The sequence below is a fragment of the Cnephaeus nilssonii genome, assembly GCF_951640355.1.
Source record: "Cnephaeus nilssonii genome assembly, chromosome: X".
NCBI classification, from domain to species: domain Eukaryota; kingdom Metazoa; phylum Chordata; class Mammalia; order Chiroptera; family Vespertilionidae; genus Cnephaeus; species Cnephaeus nilssonii.
This window is the reverse complement of record NC_137071.1, coordinates 48,950,468-48,968,051: the sequence shown is the minus strand read 5'-3', so window position 1 is coordinate 48,968,051 and position 17,584 is coordinate 48,950,468. Positions and strand designations below refer to the sequence as shown.

Below are 17,584 nucleotides of genomic sequence, written 5' to 3'. Positions count from 1 at the left end.
TGCAGGGCAGTGCCCACTGCTGATTGATACATGCCCAGTCCAAGACAATCTCTTGGGTTGAGGAGCAGTAGTACCTCCCAGGATACTGAGTGGCGCCTTCTGGGCCACAAACACCGCCTGGAAGTCTGAATGAAGTCTCCGCAGTACAGGACTCCCAGCCTTCAGCAAGGTTGCTAGTCAGTGTCGGCCCTGGGGCCGGGCGACGTGCGCGCGCGTACGTGAGTACGTAGTGCGTGGGCGCGCGCGTGCGCGGTGCCGCAGTCCGTGGGTTGGCTGGTTATTTTGCAAGCGGGAGGGGCCCTGCGCGCTCCTGCCTCCGGCCTGTGTCCCCCACCCCCCCTTCCGTGGTCCCGGTCTCTTCTTCGGGAAGATGTCGGACACTGCCGTAGCTGACACTCGGCGCCTTAACTCGAAGCCACAGGACCTGACCGACGCTTATGGGCCGCCAAGTAACTTCCTGGAGATCGACATCTTTAATCCACAGACGGTGGGCGTGGGCCGCGCGCGCTTCACCACCTATGAGGTTCGCATGCGGGTGAGTCACGGGGTGAGGGAGACAGCTGAGGGGAGGACCGGCCAGCTGGGCGGGGAGGGCGGGGGGGGGGGGGGGGAGACTGCCGCGGGGGCTCCTAACGGTGCAGAAGACGCTTGAAGGGGTCTTTGGGGGCTCGGGGCTGAATAGGTTTGGAGGGAGGTCTGCAGATTCGGTTGTGATCCGAGGTTACAAAAAACCTGAGGGGATATCAGACCGGGGTGAGGGAAAACAAGTACCCATGAGCAAGAAGTGAAGCATGGTCAGACACGGTGGGGTGGATGGAGAAGCTTGAGTGAGCAATGTAAGGAAATAGGAATCGTGACTGTAGCAACAGAGGAGGGAAGGAAACGTGGAAGAGGGATGGAGGATAGAAAGCCAAGGTGAGATATCGCTGGGACCCCTAACTAAATTAGGTTGTGGGAAGTTAGTCTGAAGAGGGAGGACTGGAAGGCCCGGCTTCTTCCTAATGAGGTCTTCCTGAGCTGATAAAGTTAAGCAAAGCTTGGATTAAAGGGAAGATAAGATTCCAGGAAAGACAGTGGGCTTTGTGGAGCAGGAATAATAAAGGGAGTCTCCTTGAGACTGAGTGCTTCCCAGACTTGTGTAGAATTAGCATCTGAAGGAGAAGTGTTTTCAGTTTAAGTTTTCTCAGGTACCACCTGCCCTTGCACTGGGATTGGTGGATTGTCAGTCGCTGCTCTCATGCTGTGCTTCACCTTTAGATTTGAAGTATACAGAATGTTCATTTCAATATTTATTGGCTTTCAGTTGTTGGTTTTTGTGTGTGTATATGAATGGCCATTTGCCCTTTCTGTCCTAGATTAACCTTTGGATTCAGACCCTGGTCTGTAGTTACTTTAATTTATGAATTTCAGGACTGCCCCAGTAGTGGCTTCTTCCAGTGTACTTTATTCTCCAGTTCTTAGTCCACAATGCAAGGATGGAATGTGCAGGTAGAGTACATGGTTTGCAGGTTCTTTGCCAGTTGAAGTGGTTATAGGCAAAAAAGTTTGAGAATCCTTTTCTAATTCTCCTTATGTTTTCTTCTCAGACTAGAGGGCCAGAATATTCTCTGTGGACAGTATGCTGCTCAAACAGCATTTGAAGACCTAAAAGAGTGTATGTGTTTTCATTTTTGAATGAATGAATTGAAAGAGAGCATTTGCTCTCCTACCTGGCCATTGAAATCTAATTGAGAAATGATGATCTCCAAATTCCAAGTTTGATAAAGTTCAAACTGAAGAAAGAAAAACGAATAGCAAAAAAAAAAAAAAAAAAGACAACTCATCTATACAAGAGCTATTTGAAACCATCTTTTTGGGGAAGAATGGAACTTAGATCCCTCAAAATATGGTAAAAGCTAGTAAGCCTGGGTATAACTTGTTCAGCTATGGAATTTTGGATGAACCAGCTCTCTACCTCAGGCATTATAATAACAACAGGGACTGTTCATCTAATGCAGTGGTTCTCAACCTTTCTAATGCCGCGACCCTTTAATACAGTTCCTCATGTTGTGGTGACCCCCAACCATAAAATTATTTTCATTGCTACTTCCTAACTGTAATTTTGCTACTGTTATGAATCGTAATGTAAACATCTTGTGTTTTCCGATGGTCTTAGGCTCTACAGCAGCGGTTCTCAACCTGTGGGTCGAAAACACAGATATTTACATTACGGTTCATAACAGTAGCAAAATTACAGTTAGGAAGTAGCAATGAAAATAATTTTATGGTTGGGGGTCACCACAACATGAGGAACTGTATTAAAGGGTCGCGGCATTAGAAAGGTTGAGAACCTCAGATCTAATGCCTACTATGTGCCCGGCACTGAATTAGGTTTTAGTTTCCAAATCTTTACAAAAAAACATTTTACACATGGGAAACTGAGGAGGAATGCAGCTTAAGTAACTTGCCCAAGTACACATAGCTAATAAGTAGCAGGGCTGGGATATGAACCAAGTTCTGTCTGACTCTAAAGCCTATCATACTCTTTCCACTACTTTGTAGTTTCTTTGGCAATGCTTAGTCGCAAAACTTTAGTGTGCAGAGTTTTTCTACCAACTAAGCTTTTTATCATTCCTTTCCACAATTTCTAATTATATGACGATAATAGGGTTGGTGGCAGTTCCTAGTTCTGTGGGTTTGAGTTAATTTGTGTTGTTTATGTGAGTATGTATAGCTATAGAGCAAGCATGTCAAACTCAAAGGCTAACACGGGCCAAATAAGGTTTAAGTTTATGTGGGCCACAAAAAAAAACAAAAGCTTCAATTTTCATAGAAACATAGGTTTATTTCAATAGACATGCTGAATACAAAGGGCTAAAATAAATGAGTAATCATTGACATAAAATAATAGACTATTTTAATAAAAATTAATATTTTTTCTTGAACATTAACTTACCAGACACTGAATAACTGCACAAATTAATAAGCGTAATGCAAATAAACTTATTTTTCTTGTTCTCTGAAAGTGAAATATTTCCTGTTGCGCACACCAAACAATTCAGTATAAGACTAATGATGTGGCAATCGGCTGCTAAAATATTCGCTGCTAGTATTAGTGGAGAGAAATGGTGCGCCTGTGTGTAAGGCACTTAAGGGAAATGAATGCAACATGATTATAGTAATCAGTCATTAGCAAACGATGTAGTTTGTTATTAATAATTATGTATAACAGGATATTGTAAAAATTAAGTTAGAGATTTTTATTAAAATATTTCTTACATACTGTTATGTTGTTTGGGCCCCAAAAATATTCATTTTGGGCCGCGAGTTTGATATGCTTGCTATAGAGGCTTTTAATGTTTTGAATTTTGTTTTGGGGAAAAGTTGCTAAAATAATTTGGTTTTAAATTGCTATTTTAAATGATTGATCATGGTAGGCATTATAGAGTGCATGAGATTCAGAGAGTAGGACTTTGGGAGTTAGGCATTGTGAATGGATGAAGCAGATGGCACTGACTTTTTTTCTTTGTATAAAAGCTGTTCTCTTTCATTTTGCTCCATAAAGAATTCTTTCCCTCCCATTCCCCCAAAGAAGTGAAGAGTCTGGAGAGGTGTCCTGGTGACTTGACATGATGTGTATGGAAATTTTCAAATGTTGTTTGTCCTGCAGACTTGAACTTTTCATCTTCTCTCCTATCTGTTGACTGTGTTGATCAGAGCCAAAGGACTCTATAACCTATACTACACAATCCTGTCATGATTTGTAGGTTGGAGCTGGGAAGCTGTCCTCCTATATAATAAAAGCCTAATATGCAAATTCTCCCGTTGGGCGGTTGTTCGACCAGAAGTTTCATCGGGAGTTCAACCTCACACTATGATGTGCGCTGACCACCAGGGGGCAGCGTGGAACATGGTGGGTGTTAGTGACGTGGCGCTGGCAGTGGGCGGCAGTGGAGACCCTGCTGGCCCCAATGGGCCCTGACGAGAGTGGGACCACAGCGGGATGGTAGAGCAGGTGAGCGGGCGGTGCCAGGTCAAGGTGGGTGCAAGCGGTTGGGGGGGGGGCGGGGCCGCTGCCTGGCTCCCAGGTGCTGAGGGAGCCGGGCGGGGCGGCCTCCAGCCCCGATCGCCCAGCAGGTGAGGGGGTGGTGGCAGGCCAAGGCGGGGTGCCAGGCAGGGCTGTGGGGCTGCGAGGCTGGGGGTGCAAGCTGGGGCCTGATTTCTGCAGGCCACCCTGAGGGAGGCCACCCTGAGGGACCCCACCCATGCATGAATTCATGCACCAGGCCTCTAGTCCTAGAACATAGCCCCTTCCTTAGACAGCTAGGTGCTGAGATGAAAGGCATTATTGTCACCATCCTGTGGAGGGTAGGGAAAGAACAGCATTTTTGTGAGTCAAAGGAGGACGTTTACAGAATGGTAGTGGGTGGTTTGGTTGTCTGGGAAGAATCTACTCAGCCTTTTCTTTTGTCCTTTTTAAAAAATATATTTTTATTGATTTTAGAGAAGAAGAGAGAGGGAGAGAGAGTAGAAACATCAATGATGAGACTCATTGATCAGCTGCCTCCTGCACGACCCCCACTGGGGATGGAACTGTGACCTCCTGGTTCATAGGTCCATGCTCAACCACTGAGCAACACTGGCCAAGCTAGCTTTCTTTTCTTGCAGGATTATTTCACCCCCCTCCAGTTTTATTGAGATATAATTGACATTGTATAAACTTAACTTTTATAATGTGATGATTTGATACATATATATTTTTCTTGCAGGTACATAGTACAAAAATGAAAAGATATAAAAAAGATATGCTATAAAAATTAAGCCTTCTTCTGCCCTCCAAAGGTTTTTCTTTCTGAAGAAACTACTGTTTCCAGTGTCTTATTTATTCTTCTAAAAGACAGTTTAGATAATAAAATACTACTTTATATGTATCCACTCTACTTTAACTCATTGACATTCATTCCTTGGGTAGACTTGTAACTTATGTATATTGGCCAGTTATTTGGCTTTTGATGACTTATACCTAGACCTGGATCCTGAAAAGGTAATTTCCAGGCTTGAGGATTACAAAGCATGATGTAGTGAGGACTGTATGAAGCTCTAGCATAGCTCCAAGATGCTCTATTCCTGATCTGAGGCCGTTGTGGAGAAAGATAAATTAGTTCCTTTTATTTCCATCTGCTGATCTGAATTGGCTGGTAGGAAATATAGTCAGCATTAATACATGTGGTTGGCCATTTCCATTTGGAGCTTCTAGACAAGAGTTAGAATCAGGGCTTTTTGTTTGTTGAGGATCCGTGTTGCCATTAGAGTCTTAGGAAAATTCTCAATGATTAAGATGTGGGAATAAGCTGATTTATATCAGGGAGTAAGCTATGCTTAGCTAACTTAATGTAATTGCTATTTCTGCTGCACTGTCTAGACGAGGAGAGTATAAACATATAGGGCCTCTATTAATCAATTGAATACTTATTGAATACCTTGTATAGCTGTATTTAAGGGGATGCAGAAGTAATCATGGCTTTTGATTTCAATGAAATTATAGTTAGGTAGCAAGGTGAGCATCCTCCTATATAATAAAGAGGTAATATGCAAATTGACCATCACTCCAACACACAATATGGCTGCTCCCATGTGGATACAAGATGGCTGCCACAAGATGGCCACCACAAGATGGCCAGCAGGGGAGGGAAGTTGTGGGCGATCAGGCCAGCAGGGGAGGGCAGTTGGGGGCAACCAGGCCAGCAGGGGAGGGCAGTTGGGAGGGACCAGGCCTGCAAGGGAGGGCAGTTGGGAGGGACCAGGCCTGCAGGGGAGGGCAGTTGGGAGGGACCGGGTTGGCAGGGGAGGGCAGTTGGGGGCGACCAGGCCAGCAGGGGAGGAAAGTTGGGGGTGACCATGCCTGCAGGGGAGGACAGTTGGGACCCAGGCCTGCAGGGGAGGGTAGCTGGGGGGGGGGGGGGACCAGGCCTGCAGGGAAGGGCAGTTGGGGGCAACCAGGCCAGCAGGGGAGGGCAGTTGGGGGCGACCAGGCCAGCAGGGGAGGGCAGTTGGGAGGGACCAGGCCTGCAGGGGAGGGCAGTTGGGAGGGACCGGGTCGGCAGGGGAGGGAAGTTGGGGGTGACCAGGCCAGCAGGGGAGGACAGTTGGGGGTGACCATGCCTGCAGGGGAGGACAGTTGGGACCCAGGCCTGCAGGGGAGGGTAGCTGGGGGGGGGGACCAGGCCTGCAGGGAAGGGCAGTTGGGGGCGACCAGGCCAGCAGGGGAGGGCAGTTAGGGGAAATCGGGCCAATAGGGGAGGGCAGTTAGGGGTGACCAGGCTGGCAAGGGAGAGAAGTTAGGGGTGACTGGGCCAGTAGGGGAGGGCAGTTGGGGGTGACAATACCTGCAGGGGAGGGCAGTTAGGGGTGACCTGACCAGCAGGGGAGGGAAGTTAGGAGCACTTGGGCTGGCAGGGGAGTGGTTAGGGGGTGATCAGGCTGGCAGGCAGAAGCGGTTAGGGGCAATCAGGCAGGCAGGCAGGTGAGCAGTTGGGAGCCAGCAGTCCTGGATTGTGAGAGGGATGTCCGACTGCCTGTTTAGGTGGGATCGGGCCTAATTGGGCAGTTGGACATCTCTCAAGGGGTCCCAGATTGGAGAGGGTGTAGGCTGGGCTGAGGGACACCGCCCCCCCCATGCACGAATTTCGTGCACCAGGCCTCTAGTGATACATAAAACTAGAGTACTTAATACTAAAGTATAATTGTCAAAAATGATTAAAAAATAAAGTACTAGTATAATTGTCATAGGAATTCATAGGAAAATGAAGGCCAATAAATTAAGCTGGTATTGACAGGAAAGATTTCCCAGATAAAGTGGACTTGAGCTGGAATTTGTAGAATGGAGAAGATTTGGACAGGAAAATCAGAGGAAGACATACCTTTGAGGTGCTTATCTCATGTTCCTTACAGGGAACTTAAATTCACTTTTCAATTGAAAATGTAATACCTGCACATGATAAATTCAAATTGTACAATGAAAAATGTGACCCAGCCATTTCAATTGTCTAATCCAGTGGTCGGCAAACTCATTAGTCAGCAGAGCCAAATATCAACAGTACAATGATTGAAATTTCTTTTGAGAGCCGAAAACCGACTTCTGCGCATGGGCCACGAAGTTTCAGTCGCACTGTACGTGCGCGCCCGCACATGGCATTTTGTGGAAGAGCCACACTCAAGGGGCCAAAGAGCCGCATGTGGCTCGCGAGCTGCAGTTTGCCAACCACTGGTCTAATATTATTATTCAAAGTCACTCACTATTAGCAGTATCTTTTCATAAATATTTTTATTCATAATTATAAATATATGCATATATACAAATCCCTTATTTTATTTACTTTTTAAAAATCCTCACAGAAGGATTTTTTTCCCATTGCTTTTTACAGAGAAAGTGGAAGGGATGGAGGGAAGGAGAGAGAGAGAAATATCGATATGACTGGGTATCAAACCTGCAACCCAGGTATGTGGGTTGATTGGGAATGGAACCAGAGACCCTTTGGTGCATTGGCCGATGCTCTAACCACTGAACCCACTGGCCAGGGTATTTTTAAAAAAATTTATTGGGGTGACATTGGTTAATAAGCTCACATGTTTCAGGTGAACATTTCTATGATACAGGATCTGTATATTGCATGTGTGCCCACCACCTAAAGTCTTCCATCACCATATATTTGGCTTCTCTAACCCTTTACTAACCTCTCTCCCATCCTTTTCCCTCTGGTAATCACCATACTGTTGTCTGTGCCCATGAGTTTCTTTTACATCCCACATATGAGTGAAATCATATGGTTGTTTCTTAGCTTTTTCTGACTGACTTACTCCGCTTAGCATAATATTCTCAAGGTCTATCCATGTTGTCCCAAATGGCAGTATTTCATGAAAACTTTGGTTGTTTCCCTGTCTTGGCCACTGTGAATAGTGCTGCAATGAACATAGGCGTGTGTATATCTTTGTCAATAAATAAAAACTTTGCCAAGTTTTTTTTGGGTAGATAATCAGAAGAGGGATTGCTGGGTCATATGTTAACTGTATTTTTAATTTTTTGAGGAACTGTCATACTGTTTTCCACAATGGTTATACCAGTTTACATTCCAACCAGAAATGAATGAGAGTTCCTTTTTCTTCACAACCTCTCCAACATTGTTATTAGTAGTCTTGTTGACAGGTGAGAGGTGGTATCTCATTGTAATTTTGATTTGCATTCCCCTAGTGGCTAGTGAAGTTGAGCATCTTTTCATAATCTGTTGGCCATTTGTATGTCTTCTTTGAAGAAGTGTCTGTTCAGGTCCTCTGCCCATTATTTTTTAATTGGATTGTTTGGTGTTGAGTTGTTTGAGTTCTTCATATATTTTGGACTAGAGGCCTGGTGCATGAAATTCATGCACTGGGGGGGAGGAGGGGGGGTCCCTCAGCCCAGCCTGCCCCCTCTCACGGTCTGGGAGCCCTCAGGGGATGTCCTACTGATGGCCTAGGGGAGTGGGGAGCGGGCCCAAGCCATAGTCTGGCCTCCCTCTGTGGGAGGTGACCGGCGGGCCGATCGGGATGGTGTGGGCAGCAAGTGGCTGGCCCCACTCCCAATTGTGCCATGGCCACTGGTGGCCTCCCTCTGCGGGAGGCAACCCCAGCAGGCCTATCTGGGGATGGTGCTGGGTGGCCCTGCCCCGAATCGCCCCACCGCTGCTGCCTCCTGTAGCCTCCTTCTGCAGGAGGCGACCAGGTGGGCCATCAGGGGATGGTGCCAGCCCCAATTGCCCTGCGGCCGCTGGTTGCCGCCCCCCACCCCCACCCCATCGCCGTCCCCTCCCTCTGCCTACTGGCATGCGCCTTGGCTGGCCTGGTGACACCTGCTCGCTGGCCCTGCTCCCCCACTGACCGCTTGTTCCGCTGTTCGGTTGATTTGCACATTACACTTTTATTATACAGGATTGCTTTGCTTGGAGGGAGATTTATCCACCAAAATGAGCTCTAGAAGGAGTGTTTTTCAAGGTGTGGTCCTACATTTTAACAGGCAACCCAGATGAGTGTTATGCATTGTATTATTTGAGAGAATCTCTTTTGAAGTGTGACACTTCAGTAAAGAGACATTGGCTCATTAAAATTATGCCTCTGGCATAACCACATTCAGTATTTGATTTTTATTGTTAAAAATTGAGCACCCAAAATCTCTTTATCAATCTATATAGGCTCATAATGTTTCCACATCTTGAAAGTCCCCATACTCACAGAGCATTGAATGACTTCGATAAGTATTTTTAAGGGATCATGCAGGAAAGCTAATTTAGGTGATAGGAATGTGTATTAGATAGATAATATCCTAGATTAGGAGAAAAGATGGCACATTAGCCTTACATGGTGGTGGCTGAAGGCAGAAAAACAAACGTTGCAGCAAAGAAAGAGCACTAAGTCTGTCTTCTGTCCTAATTGTTTGGCTATTGCTGAACTAAGCAAGCTCCCTTACACTGTTCCTTTTCCTCGATTCCTTCTCCCAACTATTAGAATCACCCATTCAATGAAGTTGCCCCAACTGGAAAACCTGGGCTAATACCATTTGCTTTGTTTGCTTTCATCCCTGTGTAATCAGCCAAATAGCTCATAAATATGTCTCTGATCCACTGCCTCTGTCTAGTCCTAGTTCCCAACACCAGTCTCTCTTTTTCTTGGGCCTAAAAACACTGCAGCTGTCTAAATTGATCCTACCTACAGCCACCAGAATGTTTTACTTAACCCTTTGCACTTGCTTGCTTTTTTCTCAAGCTGCTACCGATGCTAACCATGTCGAGTCACACTCGACATCCGAGTGCAAAAGGTTAAAATGAAAGCAAGACCAGGATGCTCCCATGCTTGACATTCTTCACTTTTCCTCCTTCTGTTGAATAAAATCTAAGCTCTCTGCTATGGTATATAAGACCCTCAGTGGTCTGTCCTCTGCTTACTTCTCAGGCCACCACGGACCCAGGCCTGACTGCTGCTGCGGGCGGCTGGGACCCGGGCCTGACTTTCGCAGCGCTGGCCGCCATGGACCTAGACCTGACTTCTGCCCCAGGGCCCCCTGCCCCCTGCCTGTGTCCACTCTGGGGCTGCCCGAGCCGGCGTAGTGGCACGGCAGCTCAGGCAGGCCCCCCTGTCTCTGTCTCCGTCTCCGCTCCGGGCCTCACCTGCGCGCGCAGCCTCCTCCTGACCAGTCGTGACTGTTACGGTGTCCCGGCCTAATTTGCATTATATATATATATAAATATATATATATATATATATTTTACCCTTTGTCGGAGCTCTGTTGTTTGCAAATATCATCTCCCATTTGGTTTACTTTTTTGTTTTGTTGGTGGTTTCTTTTGCAGTGCAGAAGCTTTTTAGTTTGATATTTGCCTTTACTTCTCTTGCCTTTGGGGTCAAACTTGTAAAATCTTCTCTAAGACCAAGATCCATGAGTTTAGTACCTATTTTTTCTTTTATGTAATTTATTGTTTCAGATCTTCTATTTAGGTCTTTGATCCATTTTGAATTAATTTTTATACAAATCCCTTTTAAAACACAAATAGAGGAAAGTTATATATGCTGTTCTGTACCTTGATTTTTAAAAAATATATTTTTGTTGATTTCAGAGAGGAAGGGAGAGGGAGAGAGATAGAAACATCAATGATGAGAATCATTGATCAGCTGCCTCCTGCATGCCCTCCACTGGGGACCGAGCCTGCAAACTGGACATGTGCCCTGACCAGGAATCAAATCATGACCTCCTGATTCATAGGTCGATGTTCAACCATGGAGCCACGCCGGCTGGGCTGTACCTTGATTTTAATGTTTAATATCTCTCCATACTGGCACAGTATTTCACATTTTTTAAATTGTTGTTGTTAATCCTCATCTAAGGGTTTTTTTTCCCCTTGATTTTTTTTAGAGAGAATGGAAGGTAGGGGGAGAGACACACAAAGAGAAACATCAATGTGAGAGAGACACATCGACTGGTTGCCTCCCGTACACACCCCAGGAGGCTGGGGATCAAGCCTGCAACCAAGGTACATGGCCTTGACTGGAATGGAACCTGCAACCCTTCAGTTCGTCTGAAGGCTGACACTGTAATCCCTGAGTCAAAGTGGCGAGGGCTTTCACATTCTTTTCATTGTTGTATAGTATTCCACTGTATAGGCATACCATATTTATTTAACCATCACGCGACGCCCTCACGTCATCACAAGATGGCTGCCACAATATGGCTGCCCTCATGTCACAAGATGGCCACCACAAGATGGCCAGCAGGGGAGGGCAGTTGTGGGTGATCAGGCTGGCAGGGGAGGGCAGTTGGGGGTGACCAGGTCTGCAGGGGAGGGCAGTTGGGGGCAACTAGGCCTGTAGGGGAGGGCAGTTAAGGGTGACCAGGTCAGCAGGGGAGGGCAGTTGGGGGGTGACGAGGCCTGCAGGGGAAGGCAGTTGTGGGCCATCAGGCTGGCAGGGGAGGGCAGTTAGGGGCAACCAGGCTGGCAGGGGAGGGCAGTTGGGGGCAATCGGGCCAGCAGGGGAGGGCAGTTGGGGATGATCAGGCTGTCAGGGGAGCAGTTAGGGGGTGATCAGGTAAGCAGGCAGACAGGCAAGCGGTTAGGAGCCAGCAGTCCCAGATTGTGAGAGGGATGTCCGACTGCCGGTTTAGGCCCACAGGAATTGGGCCTAAACCAGCAGTTGGAAATCCCCTGAGGGGTCCCAGATTGAAGAGGGTGCAGAACGGGCTGAGGGCCAACCCTCCCCTCCCCTGTGCACAAATTTCGTGCACTGGGCCTCTAGTGTATATAACAAAAGCCTGAGCGACTATTACGGGGGAACAACTGGAATGACCGTTCACTATGATGTGCACTGACCACCAGGGGCAGACGCTCAATGCAGGAGCTTCCCCCTGGTGGTCAGTGCACTCCCACAGGGGGAGTGCCACTCAGCCAGAAGCCAGGCTCATGGCTGGTGAGCGCAGCGGCGGTGGCAGGAGACTCTCCCAAGAGCGCACAGGCCAGGCTGAGGAAACCCCCTCTACCCTCCAGTGCATGAATTTCATGCACTGGGCCTCTAGTCTATAATAATAAAAGGGTAATATGATAATTAGACCAGACGTCCTTCTGGATGACCTTCCAGACGAAGCCGGGGCTGTGATGGAAGCCCGTGTCCTGAGTGCCTGCCAGCGGCCAGAGGGAAGCCCAGGTCCCAGGTGCCAGAGGGAAGCCGGTGCCGGCAGCCGGGGGAAGGGAGGCCTACTCTTGCACGAATTTCGTGCATCGGGCCTCTAGTTTACATATAACTTCAAGTGTGTTGCAAAAATTCTAAGCAGCAAAGGACTTTTAATCACCAACTGTGACAAGCCTGGATGTGGTAAGGATTGATATTCATCTGGTGCTGTTTTGAAAGGGTTATAGGAGCATGGTCCATAGGAGTTATTTCTTCATTAGGACCTGTACATGTGGCTCTGACATGTGGCCACCACAAGCTGAACATTACTTACCATCTCTCTTGTTTCATTCTTCCTTCCCTGTAGACAAACCTACCTATCTTCAAGCTGAAGGAGTCCTGTGTACGGCGGCGCTACAGTGACTTTGAATGGCTAAAAAATGAGCTGGAACGAGATAGTAAGGTATGGCCCTGTTCCCTGTGTGGCACCCTTGGAGGACAAGATCTCTATAGGCTGATAAGGGCTTAAGATCAGAGTCTATAAAATCTTGAAGGCAATGGAGAGGGTGAACACACTCTAGCTACCAAGTCCCAATAATTTGGATCTGGGTGATAATCTGTGAAACTTGAAAGTGGTAATTTCAGGACAAATCTTAAAAAGAAAGTATTACTTCACTTTGTGGCTAGTAAAGTCATACAAATTAACTCCTATAGATGCAAAAAATTGAAAGTATATTGGCAGGAAAGGCCTAGCTAGATTCTTGGATGATAGTGAATTGTTAAAGAAAGTGAGGAGTATTTGGAGTTTATTTCCTTTCTTTTGAGATGGTAAACCTGTCCTCCCACCCAAACAGTTTAATTTTTTGTTTGTTTGTTAATCCTCACCCAAGGATATTTTTCCATTGATTTTTTTTACAGAGAGTAGAAGGGAGAGAGAGAGACAAAGAGAGAGAAACATCAATGTGAGAGAGACATATTGATTGGTTGCCTCCTGCACATGCCCTGATGAGGGCCAGGGATTGAGCCTGTAGCCTAGGTATGTGCCCTTGACCATAATTGAACCCAGGATCCTTCAGTCTGCAGGCTAACTTTCTATCCACTGAGCCAAACCGGCTAGGGATGGATTAATTTTTGACCTGAGCCATCCTGACTGTTCTCATGATTAGTTCTGGCAAGTTGCTGGCTGTGGGATAGGATGGACCCTCTGCCTTAGGAAATGTGGTATCCAGTGCATTGCCATCCCATTCCCTCTCTGAGTTCTCCCATGTGGCTGATATTTTGCGTCTCCCTGCAGATTGTAGTACCACCACTGCCTGGGAAAGCCTTAAAGCGGCAGCTCCCTTTTCGAGGAGATGAAGGGATCTTTGAGGAGTCCTTCATTGAAGAAAGGAGGCAGGGCCTCGAACAGTTTATTAACAAGTAAGCCAAAGTTCCTGGGGGCTCCTCTAGCTACTTTTTCCATCTTGGTCTTTCTGTGTGTTTAGTCTATCTCCTCTTGTAATGGGTAATATGATGTAGTGCCTATTGTGTGGTGGGGTGACTGGACAGTAAAACTCCATTCATTTTAGCAGAATTCTGATCCTGTACCTCATGGCCTGAGAAAGCACTGCATGTTGATGTGTGTAGGGGTTTTCTCCTACCTTACCCCTCTTTCTCTCTTCCTCTCTACAGCACTAGGGTTGAAGTGCTGTCCTGTTGCTGTCTGCTGCTTGCTCGAACCTCAGGGCTGACCTTGTCCTTCCTCCCCTGTCCACACCCCCATCCATCTGAAAATTCTCTCCCATCTCAAATACTACTGATAACCATCTTGATCTCTTTATAGAATTGCCGGGCACCCACTGGCTCAGAACGAACGCTGCCTACATATGTTCCTGCAGGAGGAGGCAATTGACAGGAATTACGTCCCCGGGAAGGTGCGCCAGTAGGAGCCCATTTCACCACTTGCCCTCTACTTTCCTGCTGAAATGACATTGGTTTTTACACTAAGCCTCTCTATCTTTCTTTGATCTGAAGTTGGCTGCCCATCCCCTGGCCTGATAGACTGTCTGGCATTGTGTTCCTTGGTACCTCACTACACCGTGGGCACTCTGCTAGAACCTCTTCTCTGAGGAGAGGTGGGAAACCACAGGCAGATGCCCTTTGCTTGGGGTTGGAGGTGGGTGGGAGGATTGGACTGGAAGGCAATTTCTTGGGCATTTACCCACGCCAGAAGGCTAATCTCGGGGGCGGGGGTCTTGTGCTGGAGAGGCATTTGGCTACATACTGATGCTGCAAGTCCAGGGGATTTTTCTTACTCTTAGGTTTAACCAGAAATGATGAGCAGGGAAAAACCCTGCTTTTCCTACATGCATGAATTTTTTCCTTTTTGGGAAGGTGGTAGAGATCCAAAAGCTGTCCTTTTTTTCTTTAGGCCTGCTCCCAGTTTCCCCCCACAGTTTCTTTTGTTACTTTCTCTCCCCCTTGTTGCTTTTCATGGCAGTAATCCTCCTAGAATTTAAGCAGTTAGTTGTGTGGAGCAAGGTGTGTGGATTTTCTGGGCTCATTATAATGGCTGCTTCAGAGTTAGAAGAAAGCCACAGAGCAGTAGGGGAGCCCTTGTTGTTTAGCCCCTCTCTTTTGTGGTTCCCTACTCTGGCTACCTGTTATTGCCAATCGGCAGGCGAGTCATTATGGGCCAGAGTCTCCCTTCCCAAGCCCCGATACTTTATGGGTTAAGCTTTGCAGTTTTGGTGGCTTGAGAGGTGGGGGCAACTCACCACTATCAGGTAACTCCCTGAAGGTAGGAATGGATCATTTTCTAGGTATTTCCTGGTGGTAAGGAAGAGCATCACCACTCTCTTCCTTCCATTCTCTCCCCCACCCCCATCTCATTTAATGCTGCCACAGGGCAGAAGCACATGAACAAATCACTCATTCTCTGACTTCTCCTAAGCACTTTGAGCTGTTGAATGAGGCTCAGGGAACGAGTTGTTGCTGCCCTCCGCAGCTTGGTCACAGGGTTATTGAACTGCCTGCACTTACTTCCCATAGAACTCCAAAGTTCTTCCCAGAAGTTGAGCTGGGGATAGCAGTTGGGTATGGATTCCCAAATCTGAGAGTCTGACACACCTTCTCGAGACTGGCAACTTTCCTGGTCTTCTGTCCAGGAGATAGTGGTTTATTTGCTGAGGCCTGTTATCTATCCCAAGGGGTAGGATGGGAGCAAGTTAACTCTGGTGTCAGGTCAAAGTGGAGGCTCATTACTTAGACTCCCTATTATGGAAGGATTGGAGTTCTCCGTACAGTCTTGGGAAAAGGATTACTGAATCTGACAAGATTATAATCAGAGAGATTAGGATTGGATTTTGACATGGGATTTGGAGTCCATCTAAATGTTGAAGTTCCCTGTGATAGATCAGCTCTCAGCTGCTGAGCCTGTGCCAGGGCTGTGCAGCCCCTACCGAGAGGCTCTGCTCCCTTTCCCACCTCTCCATTATTGGTGTTGTTGCTGCCTTTTGATTTATATCCTCTGTTATTGATTTTTTAAAAAGATTTCTTCTTTCATCGTGCACAAGTGCTGAGAGCCTGAGGCCCCATTTCTGCTGTGTATATATCCTGACTCGGGGCTTTTATCCAGCAAACTGTTCATTCTTCTGTCAATGTCATATTCAACTCTGTTCATATTAAACCACTGTGAAGCAAACCTCTGTTGTCCAATTTTTTTAATTGTCTAGGATATTTTTGAGTATTATGCAGAAATCATACAACATGGTGAATTTCCTGAGGTAATAAGTTTTTCATTTACATTAAAAAAAAAGCAGAATTCTAGCTGCCCATAGTGATATTTAACGATCCTTGCAACTAGCAGTTGACTTTGTCTCAGAGGTAATGAATGCATGTTTGCAGGAAGTAGCCATAGGGCTCAGTACCTATGATTTGCATCAGATTTAAGAGAGTTGGTTTTAAGCTTGTGGGTTTGTGCTAATTTGGGCAGAATATATTGTGTGTGTGTGTGTGTGTGTGTGTGTGTGTGTTTGTGTGTGTGTGTGTGTGTTCATGTGCTATATGTTACATAAACACATGTGTATTTCTTTTTTTTAAATAAATCTTTATTGTTCAGATTATTACAATTGTTCCTCTTTTTTCCCCCCATAGCTCCCCTCTACCCGGTTCCCATCCCACCCTCTGCCCTTACCCCCCACCACTGTCCTCATCCATAGGTGTACGATTTTTGTCCAGTCTCTTCCTGCACCCCCCACACCCCTTTCCCCCCGAGAATTGTCAGTCCACTCCCTTTCTATGCCCCTGATTCTATTATATTCAACAGTTTATTCTGTTCATCAGATTTTTTATTCACTTGATTTTTAGATTTACTTATTGATAGATATGTATTTGTTGTTCATAATTTTTATCTTTACCTTTTTCATCTTCTTCCTCTTCTTAAAGAATACCTTTCAGCATTTCATATAATACTGGTTTGGCGGTGATGAACTCCTTTAGCTTTTTCTTATCTGTGAAGCTCTTTAGCTGCCCTTCAATTCTGAATGATAGCTTTGCTGGGTAAAGTAATCTTAGTTGTAGGTACTTGCTATTCATCACTTGGAATATTTCTTGCCACTCCCGTCTGGCCTGCATAGTTTCTGTTAAAAAATCAGCTGACAATCATATGGGTGCTCCCTTGTAGGTAACTAACTGTTTTTCTCTTGCTGCTTTTAATATTCTCTTTGTCTTTTGTTCTTGGGATTTTAATTATGATGTGTCTTGGTGTGGTCCTCTTTGGATTCCTTTTGTTTGGGGTTCTCTGTGCTTCCTAGACTTGTAAGTTTATTTCTTTCACCAGTTGGGGGAAGTTTTCTGTCATTATTTCTTCAAATAGGTTTTCAGTATCTTGCTCTCTCTCTTCTTCTGGCACCCGCATAATTCGGATGTTGGTACGCTTGAAGTTGTCCCAGAGGCTCCTTACACTATCTTCATATTTTTGGATTCTTTATTCTTTTTTTTTTTAAATATATTTTATTGATTTTTTACAGAGAGGAAGAGAGAGGGATAGAGAGTTAGAAACATCGATGAGAGAGAAACATCGATCAGCTGCCTCTTGCACACCCCCAACTGGGGATGTGCCCGCAACCAAGGTACATGCCCTTGACCGGAATTGAACCTGGGACCCTTGAGTCCGCAGGCCAACGCTCTATCCACTGAGCCAAACCGGTTTCGGCTGGATTCTTTATTCTTTTTGATTTTCCAGTTGGGTGTTTTTTGCTTCTCTGTATTTCAAATCTTTGACTTGATTCTTGCGATCCTCTAGTCTGCTGTTGGATCTTTGTATATTATTTTTTATTTCAGTCAGTGTATGCTTAATTTCTAGTTGCTCCTTTTCATATCCTCGAGGGTCTCGCTAAATTTATTTGCCTTTTCTAGAAAATTCTTGAAAAACCTTATAACC

At 46.1% G+C, this 17,584-nt stretch overlaps 1 protein-coding gene across 1 annotated transcript; it reads left to right on the top strand.

Annotated features, from left to right (window-relative positions):
• Positions 1-256: 256 nt before the first annotated feature.
• Positions 257-14,148, top strand: SNX12 (sorting nexin 12). The gene is made up of 4 exons (XM_079765999.1): positions 257-535; positions 12,530-12,625; positions 13,457-13,581; positions 13,985-14,148. The coding sequence occupies exons 1-4, from the start codon at positions 371-373 to the stop codon at positions 14,085-14,087; spliced, it is 489 nt and encodes a 162-aa protein (XP_079622125.1). The 5' UTR covers positions 257-370; the 3' UTR covers positions 14,088-14,148.
• The last annotated feature ends 3,436 nt before the right edge of the window (positions 14,149-17,584 follow it).

Coding starts and splice junctions, on each gene's coding strand:
- SNX12 (XM_079765999.1), top strand. CDS start 371: ATGTCGGACACTGCCGTAGCTGACACTCGGCGCCTTAACTCGAAGCCA. Junction 536..12,529: donor CCTATGAGGTTCGCATGCGG/GTGAGTCACGGG, acceptor CCTTCCCTGTAG/ACAAACCTACCTATCTTCAA. Junction 12,626..13,456: donor AGCTGGAACGAGATAGTAAG/GTATGGCCCTGT, acceptor GTCTCCCTGCAG/ATTGTAGTACCACCACTGCC.